This window comes from Geotrypetes seraphini, chromosome 1, assembly GCF_902459505.1.
Source record: "Geotrypetes seraphini chromosome 1, aGeoSer1.1, whole genome shotgun sequence".
In the NCBI taxonomy this organism is placed as follows: Eukaryota; Metazoa; Chordata; class Amphibia; order Gymnophiona; family Dermophiidae; genus Geotrypetes; species Geotrypetes seraphini.
In genome coordinates, this window is record NC_047084.1 from 346109970 (window position 1) to 346132947 (window position 22978).

General features: G+C 41.9%; 1 protein-coding gene across 8 annotated transcripts in view; it reads left to right on the forward strand.

The window, feature by feature from the left end:
* The window catches only part of YTHDC1 (YTH domain containing 1), a 397408-nt gene that overhangs the window by 250980 nt on the left and 123450 nt on the right, over positions 1-22978 (forward strand). For all 8 annotated transcript variants that reach the window (XM_033963055.1, XM_033963075.1, XM_033963093.1 and 5 more), the window contains one exon: positions 12420-12514. In XM_033963055.1, coding sequence (XP_033818946.1) covers positions 12420-12514 — 95 coding nt within the window. The remainder of the gene's footprint in view (positions 1-12419; positions 12515-22978) is intronic.

The window sequence follows — 22978 nt, forward strand, 5'->3', positions numbered from 1 at the left end:
TTTTTCCTTGGAGGAGTTTTGTCAAGCGGCTACTTGGTCTTCCAAGCTTACTTTTTGTCAGCATTACCGGTTGGATGTGGGGGCGCATGCGGAGGCAGCGTTTAGTGCTTTGGTTGTTGCGGAGGCGGCGTTTGCTTCCCACCCAGTTTGAAGATTGCTTTGCTACATCCCATTGGTTTCTGGATTCATCTGCTGCTGTTGCTAAGGAAGGAAAAATTATGTTCTTACTTGTTAATTTTCTTTCCTTTAGACGCAGCAGATGAATCCAGAGTCCCACCCTTTCTGGATTTTGACTGTCGGTTTTTTCTTTTGCAAATTTCAGCGTCTGTTATCATTGATAGTTGTATTCTGTATTATTACCTTTTGAAATTTGTTATGGGAAAGAAGATTTTTACATGCTAAGCATTTGGATGGTTACGGATGCTTGGGCAAGGAGTAATATTGGAGATACAGGGGGTGTGCCAGCCAGTAGGACCACCTGTTAATCAGTTTCTCTAGCTCTGCCTGCTGGTAGATGTGTGCTATCCCATTGGTCTCTGGATTCACCTGCTGTGTCTAAAGGAAAGAAAATTAACAGTTAATTTTCTCTACCCCTTCCCTCCCCCCTTCCCTGTGCAGCAGCATTTCTCTTCCCCCCTTCCCTGTGCAGTAGCAACAGCAGCATTTCAGTACTATTTAGTTTCTGGCAGGCTCCCTTACACTTGTTTTTCTTTCAAAGCCGCAGGCATTGGCTCCTAGCACGAACTACGCTGGAAGCTTTCTCTCTGACGTGACTTCCAAGGCTACCTACACAGGCATGGATCACGCAAGGAGCCCCCCCCCCCCGGTGGCGTTGAAGGAAAAATGAATGCAACAAGGGAGGAGGCCAGAAACTAAACACGCCATCATCACGTCCAGACCATGGGCCGCTAAAGAGTACCTAGGGGGCAGTGAGTTTGAGACCGCTGTCTTAGAGGAAAAGATAATGGTTACTGCGGATGGGTAGACTGGGTGTGCCATGTGGCCTTTATCTGCCATCATGTATCTGTGTTTCTATTCTAAACAATTGAATTGTGTCCCCATGGCCATGTCCATCTGCAGAAGGAATCCAGTTTGGATTTTTCACTGAGCTCCTTAGCACCTCCTACAGTTAGTATCCAAGCACCAAGGGCCACCAAATCAATGTGGAGTAGAGACACCCAGACCAATCAAGGTCTTAAATAACTTATTCTGCTCAAAGTAACATGAGAATTTCAGCTACAAACAGCCGGCAAAACCTCAAGGGAATTCAGAAACTACTCCCACCTATTTATTTTATTTAAAAACTTATAAGAACATAAGCAGTGCCTCCGCTGGGTCAGACCACAGGTCCATCCTGCCCAGCAGTCCGCTCCCGCGGCGGCCCGAACAGGTCACGGCCTGTCTGAGACACCAGAAGGGGCCCCCTTGCCACCTTGGTTTCCCATTGAGTTTTATCTTCCCATCGAAGTCCTAACCCTCCGGTCTTGCACATGCACGACCTAGTTGGATTTCTATACTTATTACTTGGTTTGCTTTCTATACCTGTGTTACATCCCAGCACCTCTCTCAGTATCCCACGATCCCCCTATCCCTCAGGAATCCGTCCAATCCCTGTTTGAAACCCTGTACCGTACTCTGCCTGATCACTTCCTCCGGTAGCGCATTCCAAGTGTCCACGACCCTTTGGGTGAAGAAAAACTTCCTTGCATTTGTTCTGAACCTATCTCCCTTCAGTTTCTCCGAATGCCCCCTCGTGCCTGTTGACCCCTTCAGCCTGAAGAATCTGTCCCTATCCACCCTCTCTATGCCCCTCATGATCTGCTTTAAACCTCATGATCATGCTTTAAACCTAAGCAGTTCACAAGATACTTACACAGTTTTTAAAAACAATACAACATATATTGAAAAGCTCTCCAACATTATTATTAAAGTAAGGAACTTTCAAGAAAAGGCCTTTATAAATAGTCATTTTTAATACCTTTTTAATTGTCAAAAGAGGAACATAGATACAGTATGCTCCCCAGCCTCCAAGTACTGTTTGTTCTCCAAGGTACCACAGGGTGGTATTGTAGAATGTCTCACTTATCTACTGGAAAAGCGTTTACCAGTGCAATAGGTGAGACATTATAATCAAGTGGGACATACAAATGCAGTCCCCCAAAAAGTCAGGGGGGGGTTCACTGCACCGATCCTCAAGACTGAGGACACCAAAGGCAGAATCCTGTCTCACCTCATGCATTCTGCAAAACAGGGCAAAAGGGTGTATAGAGGACCACATTGTCGCCATGCAAATCTCAGGAGAAACAGCTTTAGCTTTGGCCCACGAAGAAGTCACACACCTAGAAGAATGCGTCTGGATGGAAACAGGAGACTGTTTCCCAGAAAGCATGTAGGCTGATGAAAGGGCCTCACGGATCCATCTGGAAATCAAAGCCTTAGCAGCGGGAATGCCCCGCTTGACAGAATAAGGTAACACAAATAAATAGTCAGAAAGACTCTCATTTTTGACAACCAAATAGAGAAGAAGTACTCTGTGCATATCCAGGATCCTCAAAATATGATCATGTGGCTTTGAAACAGTAGGCTGAGAAATAGTCACATGTACTTCCTGATCAACATGGAAAGCTGAAACCATCTTCAGCAGGACGAAAGGAAGAAAATCCCAGTCTCCAAGATTCGGAGGAATGGTTCATTGCAAGAAAGAGCCTGGAGTCCGGAGACGCGGCTTGCTGACGGAACAGCAATCAGAAAATCCATCTATAGCGTCAAGGCCAAGAGGGAAGCATCCTGAAAGGGCTCAAAGGAAGTCTTGTATAGACTATACAGCACCAGGGTGAGGTCCCAGAAAGGGAATGGTAGATATATCGGAGGTCCAATGCGAAGAGCCCCTGTCAAAAATCTGGCAATGTCAGGGTAAGGCGCCAAAGATGAAGGACAACCCTGGGCATGAAAACAAGAGAGCCCAGCCACTTGGAACCAAAGGGACGCCACAGAGAGGCTTTGATTAAGACCAACCTGGATAAAAGTCAGCACCACTGAAAGTGGATCAGAATAAGGCTACACATGGTCCTGAGAACACCAATACTGTAGTCTCCCATGCCATAGTGGAAGCAGATACAGGAGACAGTTGCTTAGATATGAGCAGAGTGCCAAGGACCATAGCAAAAGAGCCCTAGTAGACTTAGGCTGCACACTTAAGAGCCTAGCTGGAAGAGCAAAATGACCCGGGTCCTCCACACAGACCAGACCCTGCTTAAGTAGGCCAGGTGCACTTGCAACCGAAGGCCACTAAGAACATAAGAAGTTGCCTCCGCCGAGGCAGACCAGAGGTCCATCTCGCCCAGCGGTCCGCTCTTGCGGCGGCCCATCAGGCCCACTGCCTGAACAGTGGTCTCTGACTAATTTACAAATTACCTCTAATCCTATCCCTATAACCTTACCTCTACTCTTATCTGTACCCCTCAATCCCTTTGTCCTCCAGGTACCTGTCCAGACCTTCCTTGAAGCCCTGTAGCGTGCTTCTGCTTATCGCATCCTCCGGTAGCGCGTTCCATGTATCCACCACCCTCTGGGTGAAAAAGAACTTCCTGGCATTTGTTCTAAACCTTTCCCCTCTCAATTTCTCTGAGTGCCCCCTTGTACTTGTAGTCTATGCCCTTCATGATCTTGAAGGTTTCTATCATGTCTCCTCTAAGTCGTCGCTTTTCCAGGGAGAAAAGCCCCAGTTTTTTCAGTCTGTCAGCATATGAGAGGTCCCCCATACCCTTTATTAGCTTAGTTGCTCTTCTCTGGACTCTCTCAAGTACTGCCATGTCCTTCTTGAGGTACGGCGACCAGTACTTGACACAGTACTCCAGGTGTGGGCGCACCATTGCACGATATAGTGGCAGGATGACTTCCTTCGTCCTGGTCGTGATACTTTTCTTAATGATACCCAACATTTTGTTCGCTTTCCTTGAGGCTGTGGCGCACTGCGCAGATGCCTTCAATATTGTGTCCACCATCACTCCCAGGTCTCTTTCAAGGTTGCTCACCCCTAGCGGTGATCCCCCCATCTTGTAAGTGAACATTGGGTTCTTCTTCCCAACATGCATGACCTTGCATTTCCCTATGTTGAAGCTCATTTGCCACTTTTTGGCCCACTCTTCCAGCGTTGTCAGATCTTTTTGGAGGTTTTCGCAGTCCTCCATGGTTTTGACCCTGCTGTATAGTTTAGTGTCATCCGCAAATTTAATAACCTCACATTTTGTTCCCGCCTCCAGTTCGTTAATAAATATATTGAACAGAAGCGGTCCCAGCACCGACCCCTGCGGAACTCCGCTCGTGACCCATTTCCAATCTGAGTAATGGCCCTTTACTCCAACCCTGTGTTTCCTGTCCGCCAGCCAGTTTTTGATCCATCGGTGGACCACCCCTTGCACCCCATGGTTCCATAGCTTCCTTAGCAGTCTTTCATGTGGTACCTTGTCGAAGGCTTTTTGGAAGTCAAGGTAAATGATGTCTATGGATTCCCCTTTATCCACCTGGCTGTTTACCCCCTCAAAGAAGTATAATAAGTTCGTGAGGCATGACCTGCCCTTGCAGAAGCCATGCTGGCTCGACTTTAGCTGCCCATTGTTTTCAATGTGTTCCCAGATGCTGTCTTTAATCAGCGCTTCCATCATCTTTCCCGGGACCGAGGTCAAGCTCACCGGCCTGTAGTTTCCCGGGTCTCCCCTTGAGCCTTTCTTGAAGATGGGCGTGACATTTGCTACTCTAGTAAAGCTGCAGCAGAGCTGTATACGACAGCCTGCAAGGCCAGTCTGGAGCCACCAGATTGACACAGCCTGGATGGACCTAGATCCGCCAAAAATCTCGGCTTAGCATGGGCCAGGGAGGAAAGGACGTACAGGAGGATTTCCTGAGGCCACAGCTGTGCACCAGAGCATCAAAACCCTCGCTTCCAAGCTCAGACCTTCAACTGAAGAACTGAGCTGCATGCAAGTGCTTTGCCATGGCCATAAGGTTGAAGCGGTACTGATCCCAGCCCCACACAAGGGCTCGGCATGCTGCAGGGGCCAGTGCTCATTCGCCCTGAACCAAGGGCTATCTGCTGATTAAGTCAGCCTGAACATGCTGAGAGAACCTGAAGAGGCGGTTTCTACCCACAGAATGAGAAGGTGGGCTTCCTGAGCCAGAGAATTGCTGTTGGTACTTCCCTGGTAATTGACATAAGCAATTGACATAAGAAATTGTTGCATTGTCTGAGAAGACTGACCTCTTGGCCCTCCAGAGTATTCTGCAAGTGTACTAGAGCCAGCTGAAGGGCTCTGAGCTCCAACTGGTTGAGCATCCATTTCCACCGAGAAGGGCGGCCAATACCCCTGAATGAGATTCCGAGTGTAGCGGGCTCCCCAGCCCTGAAGGCTGGCATCTGTCAGCACCACGACCCAGGAGGCAAGCTGCAGTGGTATGTCCTTGCATAGCGATTGTGGGAGAAGCCATCAATAATGCTGGCCCCAGCCTCCAAAATCCTGGGAAGATTAGTCTGTAATGCCAAGTGAGAAAGTAAGACAAATTGATAAGGGTAAATGTGTGCACTCGCCCAGAGAATCACATCCAACATGATAGTCACAGATCCCAGGACCCACGCAGAAGGAGCTGGAGAAGGGAAGAAATTCGGGAATGCAGAATCAGTTCACGTGTCCCTGGAAAACAGATGCGGCCTGCAGCTGTGTTGAAGAGAACACCCAGGTATTTCAAGACTGTTTGGGTAAGAGTGTCTGAAATGCACAATCCAACCAAGGTTCTCTAGCACGTGGAACACCTGATCCACTGTGTGTCAACCGTCAGCTTACAAAGGCGCTCTGATTAGCCATTCAGCCAAGATAGGATGAATTTGTAGACCCATGTTACTTAAGTAAGCCATTACAACTACCATCATCGCAGCGAAGGCCCGAGAAGTCATTGCTAGTCCAAAGGGTAGAGCCAAAAACTGGCAATGTTTGTGCACGACGTGAAACCGGAAGTAAGTGTGGTGGACTAGAAAGTTCAGAATGTGAAAGCATGCTCCCAGGAATCCAGAGAGGCAAGAGACATCTCTGGGGCTACCACTGCTATAACAGATCAGACTGTTTCCATGTGAGAGCGCGGAATCTTGAGAACCTCACATATGTGCTGCAGCTCCAGACTAGGCCTCCAGTCATCGGTGAAAGAAAAAAAGAGCAGCTAATATGACCTCTGGGTTCCAAAAGTACTTCATTCAAGAAGTATCTCTTATTGTGAAGACCGCTGTGTGTGCTGATCCTTTTGAAACTATTTGGTTTTCCTATACGCGTCAAAAGTTGCATCATGGTGAGTGCACACAAAATCACAAGACAACAGAGGGCTGCTTTACAAGTTCTTTATTTGTCAAGACTCCTGATGCAGGCCAGTTAGGCCGAAACACGGACGTGTAGAGTCTATATGTGAACTAATAAAACTTTTTGGAATCCAAAGTTTACCTTTCCCAAGTTTGAATACCACCATACAAGATGTTCCAATGGATGGTTTGTTTGGGTTGTTTTTTTTTTCTCAGCAGAGCAGATCCTCATTACCTCTTCAGGTGTGGGGAAAAGGGTGAGTTTCCAGATCTGGTGAGAGGGATTGGGGGTTAGGTGTTTCTGGTTTGTGCAATTGTCCTTGTTAAGATCAGCTGGAGAAATGTGAAGGGTAATTTAGGAGTAGTATAAGAGTAATTTGAGCCTGTGGGTGGGCAGAGGCAGACAGTAGTTCGCAGGTTGCTGTGAAAACTATCTTTAATGCAGATCCTCTAAAACCTCTCTCTTAGAACCAGATGCGTGTGACAACAAATGTCACCAAAGCTATCTGAAAGCCCAAAGCAGCTACATCAAAAAGCCTCCTGAGGACAACGTCCACACGACAGTCCTGCATATCTGTAAGCAGCACAGCACTATCCCTGGGTAGAGAGGTGCAGTCAGGTACCTGCGTAACTAAAGAATCCATTCTAAGCTGATCCAGAACCTGCAGGCACTCCAGTGTCAGAGGATACAAGTGAGACATGGTTTTTACTAACATAAGAGCAACTTCCAGATAGTCACATTGCGCTGATATTAAAATGGTCATATCAGGGTGCCAGGTAAAGGTGGGAGATTTTGCGCGCACCAGAAAACCTGGAGGAAGAAGAGGATAGAGCTGGCTGAGTGACCAAATGCAATTCCTGCAAAGACTCAGAAATAGGATTCAGTAAAGCTCTACAGACTGAAATAAGCGCAGAAATGTGGGATCGACCTCAGGTCCTAGAGGCCAAAAAGAATTCAAAGATTCAGCATACATTCCCTAATCCTTTGTCTTTGGAAGCGTTGCACCTTGAAATAAGGGGTCAGCAAAGTGGATAGCAGCATAAAGACCAGGATGAGGCAGATCAGTAACAACGGCTAACTGAGACAAGGACATGCCAAGAGAAGCAAAACCACTGGGAGATGGCAACGAATACAGAGCGGGACTGCATAGGTGAAAAATTCATGCTTTGAAAAGTTTTTATTTTTATTTTTTTTTACAACTGTTTCAGAAACTCTGAGAAAGTCTCCGACTCCTGGGGAACCTAGTCACCCTCTGATGACTTAACCATGCATTTCAGAGGCTATGGAAGGACCACAATCGTACCGAGCCCCAGAAATAAAGAAGGCTGCCCCACCAGGCTAGCTGAGCATTTTGTCACATGCTGGATCAGGAGAAGAGGCTAAGCTTTGCACTGCCACTCCTCCCGGCTGCATCACGCAGAATGTGGCGCAAGAATGCTCTTGAAGAACCTAATTTGTGCAATCCTGGAAATAATTCACAATAGGAGAGCCTAAGGACTCATCCCAACAAGATTTGAGGCAAAAATCTGGAGAAGCAGGGAGCTTTTGAAATAAAGATTGCTAAAAATCCAAGATGGCGCTGCAGTGAAATTCACAACAAAATCACAATATTTGCCACACTTAGCAAAGTTAAAAAAAACAAAATGATTTTAGGATTTTTCAGGTGGGGAAACACAGGGTAAATACAGAAACCTTGAAAACTCCACTTTTCAGACCTCCCCCGATCCATCTCACAGGCTGTAACAGGCTATGCTCACTGTGACCTGTTTGTGGATCTGTGCTGCAACCTGCCTCAGCTTTCTTACAGTAGCTGGATTAGAGAATCATACTGGGAATGGCTCTGTAAAGTTGATCTTCGGGCTGCTAGTCAGACCCTATGTATGACTGCACCTTCACCCATGTGGACCAACAGACGTGCATCAGGACGGGTGGAGGTGACAAGATGCTTCGGGCACCCTATGAGAAACCACCAAGCCTCCTGTGGGCATCTGACAGCCTTCGCTTGACCCTTGCTAACAGGTACCCATAGCTATAGACAGAAGCTGTGTTTTCAAAGTAGGTAAAGCGAAAAAAACATGCTGAGCACAAAAATCCTGAAGAAAAAAGGGCTAAAAACACTGAATAAAATAATAAAATGTGCAGAGCAGAAGCTCTGTGTTCTCAAAGCAGGCAAAGTGAAAGAAACGTGCTGAGCACAAAAAACCTGAAGAAAAAAGGGCTAAAAACACTGAATAAAATAAAAATGTGGAGAGCAGTACGAACACACTCCTGCAGGCAAGCAGCAGAAGGGATAAACTGTAGGTGGTGCTTAGCTCAGTGAAGTACAGAAGAGACACAGAGAAAAATCTGAACTGGATTCCTTCTGCAATGGCATGCAGCCATGGGGACACTACCCGCTTGTCTAGAATGTCTCACCTATTGCACTGGAAAATGGGTTTGTAGGATGGAGAGACAGGTAGATTAAGGTCATTGTCATTAAGTGGAGGGCAAAGTCTAGTATTAGAGTATTTGATTCTTGGCAGAGGTTAGAGGAAGAATTGCTGGGATTTGTAAGGCATCAATTTATTACTATAAAAATGATTTATATTCCATAATTTGGAGGATTCTATTTTGACACCTATGTTGCAAAAGGCAAGGCTATGTAGGGAGCTCTGAACTCCTCACGTACTGACCTACCTGGTTATCCGGACTTATGACCATCTCTGACCAGGTCAAGCAGGATAGGAATGATCTATGCTCCTGGCCCGTGGAAAGCTGTGATTAAAAAAGGCTGCCTCACGTTCCTGCAGCTGTCTCATGGGAACTTGTGAGACTGCTGTGGGAACTCGTGACAGCCATTTTTGATCACAGCTTTCCTGGGGCAAGAGCGTAGGAAGATCATTCCTGTCTTACTTTACCTCTAGACAAACAGGGCTTTAAGATAAGCTGTGGAGGGTTCCAGGACTTAAGATTTGGGGGGGCTATCGCAAACTTTAAAAAAATCTTAGTGGTGATGCATTTTTCAAGTGTCTGTACCCCGGGGCTCTGTGGATGATGTCACCCACATGTGAGAATATCTGCCTGCTCTCTCTGAATAACACCTGTTACGGTAAGTAACTGTGCTTTTTGGCTTTGGCATCCGCATTTGACCTAGCTAATCAATATCTGTTTTGAACTAGATCTACCAACTTTGGTGTAAGGGGAAATTGGTTTGGACTGGATTTCATAATTTTTCTAGGCAGATCTTTTAGAATTGCTATATTGGTAGTGGTTGTACAGAATGGTTCTGCAGAGAGGGGTCTGGGTCCCACAGGATTCTTTTCTTTTATACTGTTAAAACATCTGTTTGTGTCTGCTGGTAAATGTTATCAAACATATTGGTGTTATGTGGTGGTCATTTTACCCCTGAGAGCATAAAATGGGGAGGATTTATTTGGGCGCAAACATTTGTGGGATATTGGTTGAGATGTACTAGCCTTAAATCAAACTTGGTGCAATCAAAGTAGACTGTTAATGGTAGACTGTTGCATTGCCTTTAACACTAGAGGTGAATAGTGTGGTCTGTAAGGAAGAAGAAAAAAACTAGATATTTGGAAGTCCTTATGATACAGGATGTAACGTACTACTACTAATCATTTCTATAGCACTACTAGACATATGCAAGCCTGCACATCAAAATATAGAAGAGACAGTCCCTTCTCAAAAGAGCTTACAGTCCAGTCAAGACAGACAAACTGGACAAGAAGATGCATCAATACACAGTGCTTAAGTGGGGGAATTACAGAGGGAATAAGAGGGAATGTTCTTATGTTCAAAGAAGAGGACTGGATTTGAATACTGTCAGAGATTGAGCTTGACATACCGAGTCAGGCAGTTTGTTCCAGGCATACAGTGTAGCAAAATAGAAAGGACAGAGTCTGGAGTTTTCCATAGAGGAGAAGGGTACTAAAAAGAGAGACTTATCTGATGAGCAGAGTGCTCAGGGAGAGAGTGCAGAGAAACTGAGGAGCTATGGAGTGAAAACACTTGTATGTCAGTAAGAGGAGTTTGAACTGTATGCGGAAATGGATAGGGAGCCAATGAAGTGACTTAAAAGGGGTAATGTGGGCATAGCAACATTGGCAGAATATGAGGTGTGCAGCAGAGTTCTGAACAAATTGAAGGGCAGAGAGATGATATAGCGGAAGGCCAGTAAGAAACAGGTTGCAGTAGTCTCGGTGAGAGTTGATGATGAGGGTATTGGCAGTGCACTCAGAGGAAGGGTCTGACATGAAGACATGTGCTTGGGTAGTGATTAGTAAGACATATTTGGAGTTGGTAAAAGGGATACAATAATATTTGAGTAAGAAGTTTTTGCAGGCAGTAACTTGTCTTTGTTAATCATGCACCCAGAACATGGTAATGCATTGTTGACTGGATAGGGTATTGAAACAGCAGAATGTAGCAGCAAGGATGATTTGAGGTAGATCTAACTGCATTGATTCCCGTTAGAATCCTGGATTAAATTTTTCAGTGATAAGGTTAGGGAACCCACATTCTTGCAGAGAAGTTGAACTGTTAACTGCCCCAGGAGACATTTATGATCTAGTCTGGAATGTTGTTAGTTATATTGAAAGTAAAGAAAGTGGAAGAATATGGTTGCAAAATAGAATGTTCTCAGTAACGGAGTCATGGTGGAACAGTCTGCCAAGGGAGATTAGGAGGAAGTAGAATTATGGGAGGTTCCGTAAATTGGTAAAAGATTGGAGATGGGTATTTTAGACAGGTGGCAACAGTTTAATATAGGGTATGACTCAGTTTTGGTTTTATCTTGTATATTTCATAAAATATGACTTGGGATTGTGAATACTGTGAACTGCTTAGATATGATCAGTTTTTGGTAGTATGTAAGATTTTAATAAAGACTCTTCAAAACCACATCATAAGTGATAACTTTTGCAAAGCAGCTACTTGGTCCATGCTCTATACTTCACTTTAGTTCCTGGACCAGCCTCTAATTAGGAACGATACCTTCAGTCAAGAAGGACTGAACAATCTGTCTATATACCTATTACATTTTCATTTTAGTATTCCAGGGGTTTGCTCCTCAGTAGTGGACTTATTCTTTCAGAAGCTGGAGCTACCCTGAGCTTGCGAGTCTCCCACTTGTCTGATTCAATCTTGCTGGTCGACAGAAAAAGCAAAGTTGCTTACTAGTAATTTGTGTGCTTCATAGATAGTAGGATTAATCAGGCACACAATCCTGCTCTTCTTTCTGAGGGTGATTCTAAGCTTTAAACTAAGAGAATTGCTGTGTGCAGGAGGATCAAGGATCAGACTTTTACACTAGTTCTGAGCTCTGGGAGAGCTGTTGTATACTGCCCTATGTCAAATGATGACTCCATCTTGTGTGCCAGATTAATCTGCTGTCAATGGAGAACATCTGTTATAGGTAAGCAACTTTGCTTTACTAAGTGCGTGAAGTTTGATATCAGATATTGTTATTACTTTTTGAATTTAAATAAACTGTATATTAGGTGGTTATTTTCATTTCAAAGATGGCAGCACCCTTTTTGTGTTTACCTGGCATGTTTGTTTTTAAATCTCCCTGTGTCCTGGAGCCCATGGAGGCATTGCATAGACTGTGAACAGTTGAAGCAGCTCATGGCAGGCATTGCATCCAGCACAGACAGAATGCTTTCAGCAGTGCCCTTCCTATATATTGGTGGGGCTGGAAAAGTTTATATATTGAGCTGTTGACCCTAAGGGTAAGGTTTTTAGTTTTTGCATTTATGTGCACTGCACTAATCACTAGTGTGGTATACATTTTAATGATAATTTTGTTGCAAGGAAATTAAATTGATTAACACATGGTGCTGCTTTAAGCTCTTACAATGGTCTGTGTGTGTATCCATTTTGTATGCATGTATTTTTTTTCTAGGTAGTCTTGGTGAAAGCAGCTTTAGTATGTTTTGTCATGGTTTAGGACTGTCTAGATAACAATGTGATGTTGATAAGGCAAGGATATAATAGCTGTAGATGTTTTCCTATATAATTTGCTTCCAGTAAATGTATAAACATTATTGCTTTATTTTTCTAACATCTGGAATTTTTTTTCAGATCAAACCAGTAAGCTTAAATATGTTATTCAGGAGGCAAGATTTTTCCTTATCAAGAGCAACAACCATGAAAATGTCTCTCTTGCCAAAGCCAAGGTAAAATAATTTTTTAAAAAAATTGGAGGCTCTTACATATTAAAATTTAAGTCTGAATTTCACATTTTCTAGCTGGAATAAAAATTCCGCTTCAGATATGTATGTTTTTTCTCTTACAAGGAAGTCAAAGCACAATTAAATGAAATGAGAAGCTTGTCCTGATATTTGATTGTAATAATGAGTTAAAAACAAAGGATTGTTGTGTGGTATTCATGCTGCTACTGTTCTTTCTTTTTGAAATGTCTCTATCCCTGTTAATGAGATTGTTTGCCACCTTCATGTTTATCTCATTAATTGTATTTGCTTGTATTGAGTCATTTTACTATTGTTAATGCGGTTAATAAAATTCTGTTTTATGTCAAACTGTACCTGCTATAATACTACCTTGGATGAATTAATTTTCATAACATTGGTTAATACCCAGTTAAATGTTAAAATATAGTGATAGTGTTTCTAATTCTTTATTACAAGACTAATCTATATGGGTAGGTTTTGTCCCCTGCCCTAATCCCTTCCCCAAATCCTACCAGTAGATGGAAACAGAAGATTTTTCAAAGAAAACCTTTCAAAGCTCAGTGTTTCCCTGTAAGCTTGGTGCAGCAGAGCCCTTAGCCTGGATTTGTGTGTCCAGCAAATGTTGCAGAGTTTTTGTTTGGTCTAGTACAGAGTTTCTCAACTTCTTCAAGCCAGGTAGCCCCTAAGTCTGAGTACCCCTGCCCAAGCTCCGCCCCTGACCCCACTCCCATAATAATAATGCTAACTGTAATGCAATTTCTTCCATCCATTTTCATATACACACAGTACAATCTTGTTTAATACATAATGGTAACCACAAAATCCCTCCCACAAAGCTCACTGTACTGTACACAGAGAAAATGTTAATTTATCGTTTGTATTCATTTTTTCCCCCAAAGAGGTCAAGGTAGATGACTTTAAAATATGCAGTAGTAAACACTTTCAATTGCAATTGATGCTAAAATGTCCGATGGTATAGTATGAGAACAGCCTAAGCTATTAAATGGTTAAAACTGAAGGAAAAAGCCTCAGACAAAGGCCCTTCTACCTCCACCGAAGTGGTTTGCTAAAGGTGGTTGAGCGGTCACCTCATTGGCAAAAAAACCTTCAATAAAGTAAAAGCTTTATGCTGTGCTTTGCAAGCGAAAACCAAAAGATAGAAGAAAAACTTTTCCACTTATCTTCAGCTGATCGGTACACCAACTGTGGCCAGCAAACCACAAATCTGCTGCCTCAGGGTATATCTCAACCGATCAGACTAGAATCACAATAGAAAGATGACATACAGTTAAAAAAAACCTTTTCTCTATGTTCCAATCAAAGTTTTCAATAGCATGAATAAAAATCCAAAGGACATACCTCTCACTCACTGTCCTTTTCTCATTCCCTCCCTTGCTGCAAAGGGGAAAGAGAGAGAGAGAGAGAAAGAGAGATCCAGGGTGCATCTGTCCCATTCCCTCTACTGAAGAAACCCAGGAAGAAGAGGCAGAAGAAATGTCAAAATATCAACCAAGGAGAATACTTTGAATCAATAATAAAATACTATAAAAATAGAGAGAGTCTATATCATCATGTCCATTTAGACATGAGTGTAACAATCTAGGTCATGCCTTGAGTGTAACAATCTTAAGTATAACCTAGATTCAGTTACACTCACGTCTAGATGGACATGATATTATAGACTTTGTCTATTTTTATAGTATTATTGACTCAATAAAGTATTCTCCTAGGTTGATAGTTTGACATCTCTTTTGCCTCTTCTTCCTGGGTTTCTGTGATATTTTTGAGGCAAATTCTTCCACTCCCTCTACTGCCACATCCAACCTCTCTCCCTCCCTCCAAGAGTCCATTAGATTCTAGGAATTTTACTATTCTCTTGTAACCCATTAGATTCTTGAGTATTTTTATATTTCATGAACACCAATTCTTTTGCCTTTATTTTTTCTGCCACTAGTTTGGAGAACCATATCGGTTTCCTTGGTATCTTGATTATTGATTATTGCTCTTTTCAGCTTGGACCACTATTTTTCCTCTTCCCTTATGTCCTCCCATCCTATTAGCTCTTTCTTCACATACTCCTCCATTTAGCTTAAAAGCACATGTTTGAAATCCAGGACCTTTGAATTTTGTTTGGCTACCCTCCACTGTTACATCAAACCAAAGCCTTATGATGATCTCTACTGCCCAGGTGGGCACCCACTCAGACATTAGAGTCCCTTCCCCATTTGTGAGCACCAGATCCAGCATTACCTTTTCACTCGTCGGTTTCGTCACCACTTGTTTGAGCAGACCCTCTTGAAAGGAAGGCATCCACTATCTCTCTACTTGCCGATTCTGCAGATGGAACTTTCCAATTCGTTTCTGGCAAGTTGAAATCCAGCAATAACACCCTTCTTTTCTTCCCCAGCTCTTCGGATATCTGCAACAAGATCTTTATCAATTTGTCACGTGGAAGTCTGTAGACAACATCCATGTAGATAGAAGTTCCATCTTCTCTTTTCAAAGCTATCCATATCACTTCTTACTTTTCCCAGGCTCCCTGCATTTCAGTCGCTTGGCTGTTGGTCTTTACATATAAAGCTGCTACTTTGCCTTTTCAACCTTTGGCCTTCCTGAGAAGATTATTGTCCAGTATGTTTGCGTCCCATTCATGGGAATCGCTGAACCATGTCTCTGATCGCTACAGTATGCAAGTCTGCCTCTAACAGATCATGCAGATCGTGATTTTGTTGCCTAGGCTGCAAGTGTTTGTGGTCATTGCTTTCCAGCTACTTTTCAGTAGCAATTTCATTTTCGTTTAGTTTATTTAATCTGTTTATGTTGCCTTGCTAATATTGTTGTTTACATTGTTGTTTTTACTACCATCACATCTTGTCTTTTGCTGAGGGTGTCCACTGTAAGTGTCATGCATACATATGCCATCTCCTAGTTTAAATGCCTAGAAATATATTGCCTGAATTTCTCAGCAAAGATTCTTTTTTATCTGTCGTAGTAAGCTGGAGCCCATCTTTATTTTAAACATTTATAATCCGCTTTAAACCAAAGTGGTTCACAATTAACATACAGAGTATGGAATACAATATATAAACTCTTGTTTTTCCATGTATTTCCTCATCCTCTTATGTACCTAAAGCCTTCGTGATGACACCAGGCTCTGAGCCACCTATTGAAGATATCAGTATTTAGTACTTTTTCCTTTCCTTTTCCATATATAGGCAGTACTTCCGAAAAGCTACAGCCTTTACAAAAGGTTTTAACCCTTCTATCAGCTTCCGAAAAGCTTTCTGCACAGCAAACGAAGTATTGCTGTCTAGGTCATTTGATCCCAAGTGGATAACAATGTCGGCTTTAGAATTCTAATTTCCTAATTATTAGAATTCTAAGATTCTTCCTTAATTATAGGCAGTATTTGTTTGGTACTCCTGGTAGCTGATGATCATGGGAGACACTATTGTTTTAGGCTCCTTGACTTGTGTTCCAAGGTTAATGCCTCTGATGATGGAATTCCGTAACAGCAATCATTTTCTGGCTTGAACTTTCTTATTTTTCCTTTGGGGGTGCTTTTCCTCTCTAGTTACCTTCACTGGTTCCGTTTCCATCTGAATTATTTTTTCTTGAGCATTGCAGTGCTGTAATAGAACCTGACTTCAGTGCCGGGCAAAATGGTGGAAACAATTATAAAAAATAAAATTGTGGAACATGTAGATAAACGTGATTTAATGAGAGAGTCAGCATGGGTTCAGCTGAGGGAGATCTTGTCTCGCCAATTTGCTTGACTTCTTTGAAGGTGTGAATAAACATGCGGATAAAGGTGAGCCAGTTGCTGTAGTGTATCTAGATTTTCAGAAAGCTTTTGATAAAGTTCCTCATGAAAGTCTCCTGAGAAAGTTAGAGTCATGGCAAAATGCAGTTGTGGATTAGGAATTGGTTATTGGATAGAAAAGAAAGGGTAGGGTTAAATGGTTATTTTTCTCAATTAAGGAGAGTAAACAGTGGAGTGCCACAGGGACCGGTGCTATTTAACTTATTTATAAATGATCTGGAAATTGGAAAGATGAGTGAGGTGATTAAATTTGCAGATGACACTAAACTGTTCAAAACGCATGTGGATTGTGAAAAATTGTGGGTGGACCTTAGGAAATTGGAAGATTGGGCGTCCAAGTGACAGATGAAATTTAATGTGGACAAATGCAAAGTGATGCACATTGGGAAGAATAACCCGAATCACGGTTACCGGATGCTAGGGTCCACCTTGGAGGGTTAAACTCCAAGAAAAGGATCTGGGTGTCATCGTAGATAGTACGATGAAACCTTCCATCCAGTGTGTGATGGTGGCCAAAAAAGCAAACAGGATGCTAGGAATTATTAAAAAAAGGATGATAAACATGACTGAGAATGTTATAATGACTCTGTATCCCTCTATGATACAAGCTCATCTGAAATATTGTGTTGAATTCTGGTCTCCTTATCTCAAAAAAGATATAGCGGCGTTAGAAAAGGTTCAAAGAAGAGAGACCAAGATGATAAAGGGGATGGAACTCCTCTCGTATGAGGAAAGACTAAAAGGGTTAGGGCTCTTCAGCTTGGAAAAGAGAAGGCTGAGGAGTGGAGTAGAACGGGTACAAGTGGATCGATTTTTCACTCCGTCAATTTACAAAGACTAGAGGACACTCGAAGTTACAGGATAATACTTTTAAAAGCAATAGGAGGAAATATTTTTTCACTCAGAGAATAGTTAAGCTCTGAAACGCATTGCCTGAGGTTGTATTAAGAGCGGATAGCGAAGCTGGTTTTAAGAAAGGTTTGGACATTTTCCTGGAGGAAAAGTCCATAGTCTGTTATTGAGAAGGACATGGGGGAAGCCGCTGCTTGCCCTGTATCGGTAGCATAGAATATTGCTACTCCATGGGTTTTGACCAAGTACTAATGACCTGGTTTGGCTACTGTGAGAACGGGCTACTGGGCTTGATGGACCATTGGTCTGACCCAGTAAGATTATTTTTATATTCTTAAGGCAGGGGTGTTAAACTCAGGCCCGTGGACTAAATTTAGCCCGAGATTTAGTCCTCTGTTCCTTCCCTCCCTCCATCCCGGCTTCCTGGTTTTGCATTAAATCAGCCTGCAGAGAATCACCAGTCGGCTGTAGCAATCCTAGCAGGCTGCCTTAGCCTCAGCAGCACATTCCCTGTGCTGTGGTCCCGTACGTCAGAGGAGGGGTGGGACCGCGGCAGAGGGAATGTGCTGTGGAGGCTGACGGCAGCCTGATAGGATCGCTACAGCTGACCGGCGATCCTCTGCAGGGTGCTTTAATGTGAGACTAAGAAGCCTGGATGGAGGGAGGGAAGGAATAGAGGGCCAAATCTCATGCCAAAAGGAAAGATGCCAGACTTCCAGGGGTGGGAAGGGAAAATGGAAGGGGAGGACAGAGATGGAAGATGGATGGTTAGCACAGAAAAAGAAGAAAGAAGGAGACCCCGGCAAGCGAGTTATTAGAGGACAACCAGGGCCTGGGACCAACATGATTTGAATAATGAGCAGACAAACAAATGTAGAAAAAATAATTTTGTTTTCTGTTTTGTGATTACAATATGTCAGATTTGAAATGTGTATCCTGCCAGAGCTGGTGCTCGTCATCAAGCGTGAACTAGGACCTTAAAGAGAGAGGAAAAGTCTTTATTTTGTTTACATCACAGAGCCGGCATGGGGTTGGAGAGGTTGTAACAATATACTTCTAATAAGACTAAGGAGTCCTTTTATTAAGGTGCACATTTAGCGCACGCTAAATCAGTTAGTGTACTTCAATAAAAGGACCCCTAAGTTGGGGGGCGTGGCTTGGTGCGCGCGATACATGGAAGTGTGATCGTGTTGCTCTGTTCCCCAGGCAGCGGTATATAAAATAATATACCTTTTTTTTGAAGAAATTTAAGTTTTTCTGGAATCGGGAGGTATATAAGGATGGCGAGCACAAGGCAGGGAATGATCGATTCAGCCTTTGCGAATTCCAGCACGGCAAAGCGCCTCAAGCAGGATATGGTTGCCACATCTAAAGCCCCGCTTCCAGATGAAGAGGAAATTGGGAGGAAAGATATAATGGCTGAACTGAAAAAAATTTTGCAACAAATTCAAAAAAACGTGGAAAGCATTCGCGAAGTAAAAGAAGAGGTTTTAAATACAAATAGGCAGTTGGAGGCAGTGAATCAGAAAATGGCCGTTTTAGAATCTAGAGTGGAGCAGGTAGAAATGACTGCAGCACAAACAAAGGAGGATAATAAACTTATCAGAGAACTGCAAAAGAAGCTGGTAGACTATGAGAATCGTGGCAGGAGAAAGAACATTAAAATTATTGGATTGGGAGAAAATTTGGAAGGGGGAAACCCGATACAGTTCCTGGAAAATTTACTTCCAAAACTACTTCAATTAAATACAAAGTTCCCATTAGAAATCGAACGTGCCCACAGGATTCCTTTTCAACGGTCAGCTGAAAACTCAAAGCCTAGACCTCTGATCTTTAAGTTATTGAGGTTCAGCCAAGCAATGGAAATACTAAGTTTGGTGAAAGCGGACAGAAATTTAAACTATAAGGGCTCTAAGCTTATATTTTTGCCAGACTTTGAAAAAGGTACTGTAGCTGTAAGGCAGCAGTTTCTCCAATTGAGAGCTCAGCTTAAGGAAAAAGGTTACAAGTACGGGTTATATTACCCTGCAAGAATGAGAATTTCTTCTGGAAACAAATCGCTTTATTTTGATGACCCGGAAAAACTGAAAAGTTTCCTTGCAAATGCAGAACCTATGTCTATGTGAAGTTTTTCAAGAAAGAAGAAAGAAGAAGTGAAGCAGATTGACTGTGTTATAGAACTATTATTCAGAGTTTTGGTATATCTAAATAGGAATTTTTGCTTTTGCAATCTGAAATGACTTCATTTATTTTTGATCCTGCTAATACATTTTAATTTAAACAAATTGTCATGTTATATTGGCAAATGGGTGACATAATAAGATATTTACCGTATTTGCCGGCGTATAGGACGACTGGGCGTATAAGACGACCCCCAACTTTTAGTTAAAAAATAGAGTTTTGTGTTATACTCGCCGTATAAGACGACCCCTTCTTCCGCACACCTTCTCTACCGCCCCGGGTGCAGCACAGCCGGCCAGGTTCCCTTACTTTTGTGGCACTTCCCCGACCGACCGACAACAGCCCCGGTCCGACAAACCTCCCTGCCCTTAACCGCGAATCTAAATTACCTTCTTACAGCTGCTGTAAGAAGGTATTTAGATTCGCGGCTACAGGGCAGGGAGGATTGTCGGACCCGGGCTGTTATCGGTCGGTCGGGGAAGTGCCACAAAAGTAAGGGAACCTGGCCGGCTGTGCTGCAACCGGGGCGGGGCGGCCGCCCCTCTCTCTTGGTAGCCACTAGAACCGCGAGGCTACTCTCCTTCTCCTTACCTGCCATGCCTGCAGCACAGAGCCGAACGGAAGTCTTCCCGACGTCAGCGCTGACGTCGGAGGGAGGGAGGGCTTTGTTTAAGCCCTCCCTCCCCTCCGACGTCAGCGCTGACGTCGGGAAGACTTCCGTTCGGCTCTGTACTGCAAGCAGAGAAGGTAGGGAGAAGAAGAGCCGCGCGACTGAGTACATCCAGCCCCGCAAGTAAGGGCATGTAAACTGTACCCGGCGTATAAGACGACCCCCGACTTTTGGGAAGATTTTAAGGTACTAAAAAGTCGTCTTATACGCCGGCAAATACGGTATTTAATAATAGATATGATATAAAATGAATAGATATTTTTAAAGGGAGAAATAGACATATATGGAATTAAATGAATTAGATATGAACTTAAATATATTAAGTAATAAGTTTTGTCTTTAAAAAGATTTATGGGTATGGGTGGGGATCATTAATTTAATTGATAATAAAATATTGTGGGATAGCTATTAAAATATGGGATAAATTGAGCTATGAAATTAAATTTGATTGTTCTTATAGGTTAATGAATTTCTCTTAGGATGATTATTTAATTTTAATGCATGAATTGAGGTATAGGTATGATAATATTTTTAATTGAATATATTTTTAATAATGTATGAGATGAAATATTTATAAAGGTTGCCTGGGAGGAGTGTGGGGTTACGTTTCCTACGTGCGTTACAAGTTTATCCATGTGGAGGGAGGGTTTGGGAGGGATAGGGATGGGAGGAGTATTAATAATTTGTTTAATGATGAATTTGGGGAAGAAGGAAGATGGACATTTGAATATTTGGAGGGAGGGATTGGGGGTGTAGGGATAGGGGGGTTATTGAATATATGTTTCAGGTTACATTTGGGAAAGAAAGGAGAGGAGAATTTAAAATATTTACTATTGAAAGTTATGAAAACATGGGTGTCTGGTCATTTGACAATAATCAAAAAGGTATATTATTATTGGAATTGGTATATATTTATATGATGATTAAGTTTTTTTCGTTGAATGTAAATGGCCTCAATCATATGATCAAGAAAAGGAAAATGTTAGATTTCCTTAAGAAACAGAATTCTGATATATATTTCATCCAAGAGACACACTTATCAATTCATGAATCTAAGAAGCTGGAAGGAAGGTGGATTTCAAAATGTTTTTTGCTCCAGCAAATGGGAAAAAGGCGGGTGTGGCGATATTAATAAGTAAAAAATGTTTAGCAAATTTTCAAATGGTGGATGCAGACCCTTTGGGAAGGTGGGTGCATGTCAAAATGAGCATGGGAAATAATAACCCTTGATTTGTTTAATTTGTTCGCTCCAAATACCAATCAAATGGAGTTTTTCAAAAATATGCAAAAATTTCTATTACCACTGGCTGCTTCTAATCTAGTGGTTGCTGGAGATTTCAGTGCTGTAATGGATCCGATAATGGATAAGAGTCCAAGTAAAATTTTAAAATCATTAGGTTTAGATAATTTGGTTCAATCTTGTGATTTAACAGATATATGGCATATTCTTCATTTTAATGATCGGGAATTTTCCTTTTGTTCTCAAGTGCATAATTCTTTTTCAAGAATTGATTATATATTTGTTTCAAATAAAATAGCTCAGAAAGTGAATAAAGCCATCATAGATCCGATAATTTTATCTGATCATGGTGGTGTTTGGATTGAATTACAATTGGATGAGCAAGTAGATGCAAAGCCGATTTGGAGATTTGATAATGCTTTGATTGCAGATCTAAAATTTATGGATGAGTTTAAATAAAAAATGATTGAGTTTTTTTCCAAATTAATGATTCTGGAGATGTTAATATTGAGATGATAAGGGATGCTTTTAAAGCAACTATGAGGATATATTATTTCATATTCAGCTTATGTTAGAAAACAAGCTAAAAAACATTTTTATGATTTGGAAAAAGAAATTAAAATTTTTTTAAAAAGTTAATTAATAGATGGGAACAAAATAAATTACAAATTTTGTTAAAAGCTAAAGCCAAATATAATGAATTATCTTCAAAGATTGTTAGGGAGGATTTGTTCTATCAGCAAGCTCAGTATTATGGAAATTCAAATAATTCTGGGAAATTATTAGCAAATTATCTTAAGGCAAAAAAAAGGAGGACAAAGATCGTTGTAATAAAGGATAATAAACGTGATTCATACACTAAAAATGAGCATATTTTACAACAATTTCTTGCTTTCTATAAAGATCTATATTCTTCAGAAACTTATAGAAACAAAGAACAAGATGGGTTAAATTTTTTAAATTTACTTAATGGTCCAAAAATTCCAGAGCTTATAAAAGGAAGTTTAGAAGAACCTATATCTCTAAAAGAATTAGAAGAAGCATTGAAATCTCTTAGTTGGATCCGCTCCAGGTGGTGATGGTTTTACGGTAGAATTTTATAAATCATTTCAAATTATCTTTTACCATATCTGTTAAATTTGTATCAGCATCAACTGACTAAAGGTTGTATTTCAGGTACTATGGCAAATTCGTTGGTTATTGTTTTACCAAAACCAAATAGAGATCCTACTTTGGTATCAAACTACAGGCTATTTCATTAATAAATGTGGATGGGAAAATTCTTGCTAAAATATTGGCTTTAAGATTGGCAAAAGCTCTCCCTTATATTATTGATACTCACCAAACAGGATTTGTTGCAGGGAGACATTCTTCTCATAACACTAGATTGGCGTTTCATACTTTAAATTTAACAAAAACAGTAAATGATCCGACTTTCTTGGTCTCTCTAGATGCAGAAAAGGCCTTTGACAGGGTAGAATGGAATTTTATGTATCAAGCATTGGATTGGTTTGGGGTGGGGTCTGGTTTCATTCAAATGATTCAGACGCTGTATAGCTCTCTTGGTGCAAGATTATACTAAACTAAACTAAACCTTGGGTTTGTATACCGCACCATCTCCATAGTTGTGGAGCTCGGCATGGTTTACAGGATTTGTAATGAGGAAGGAACTCCAAGGAAGGG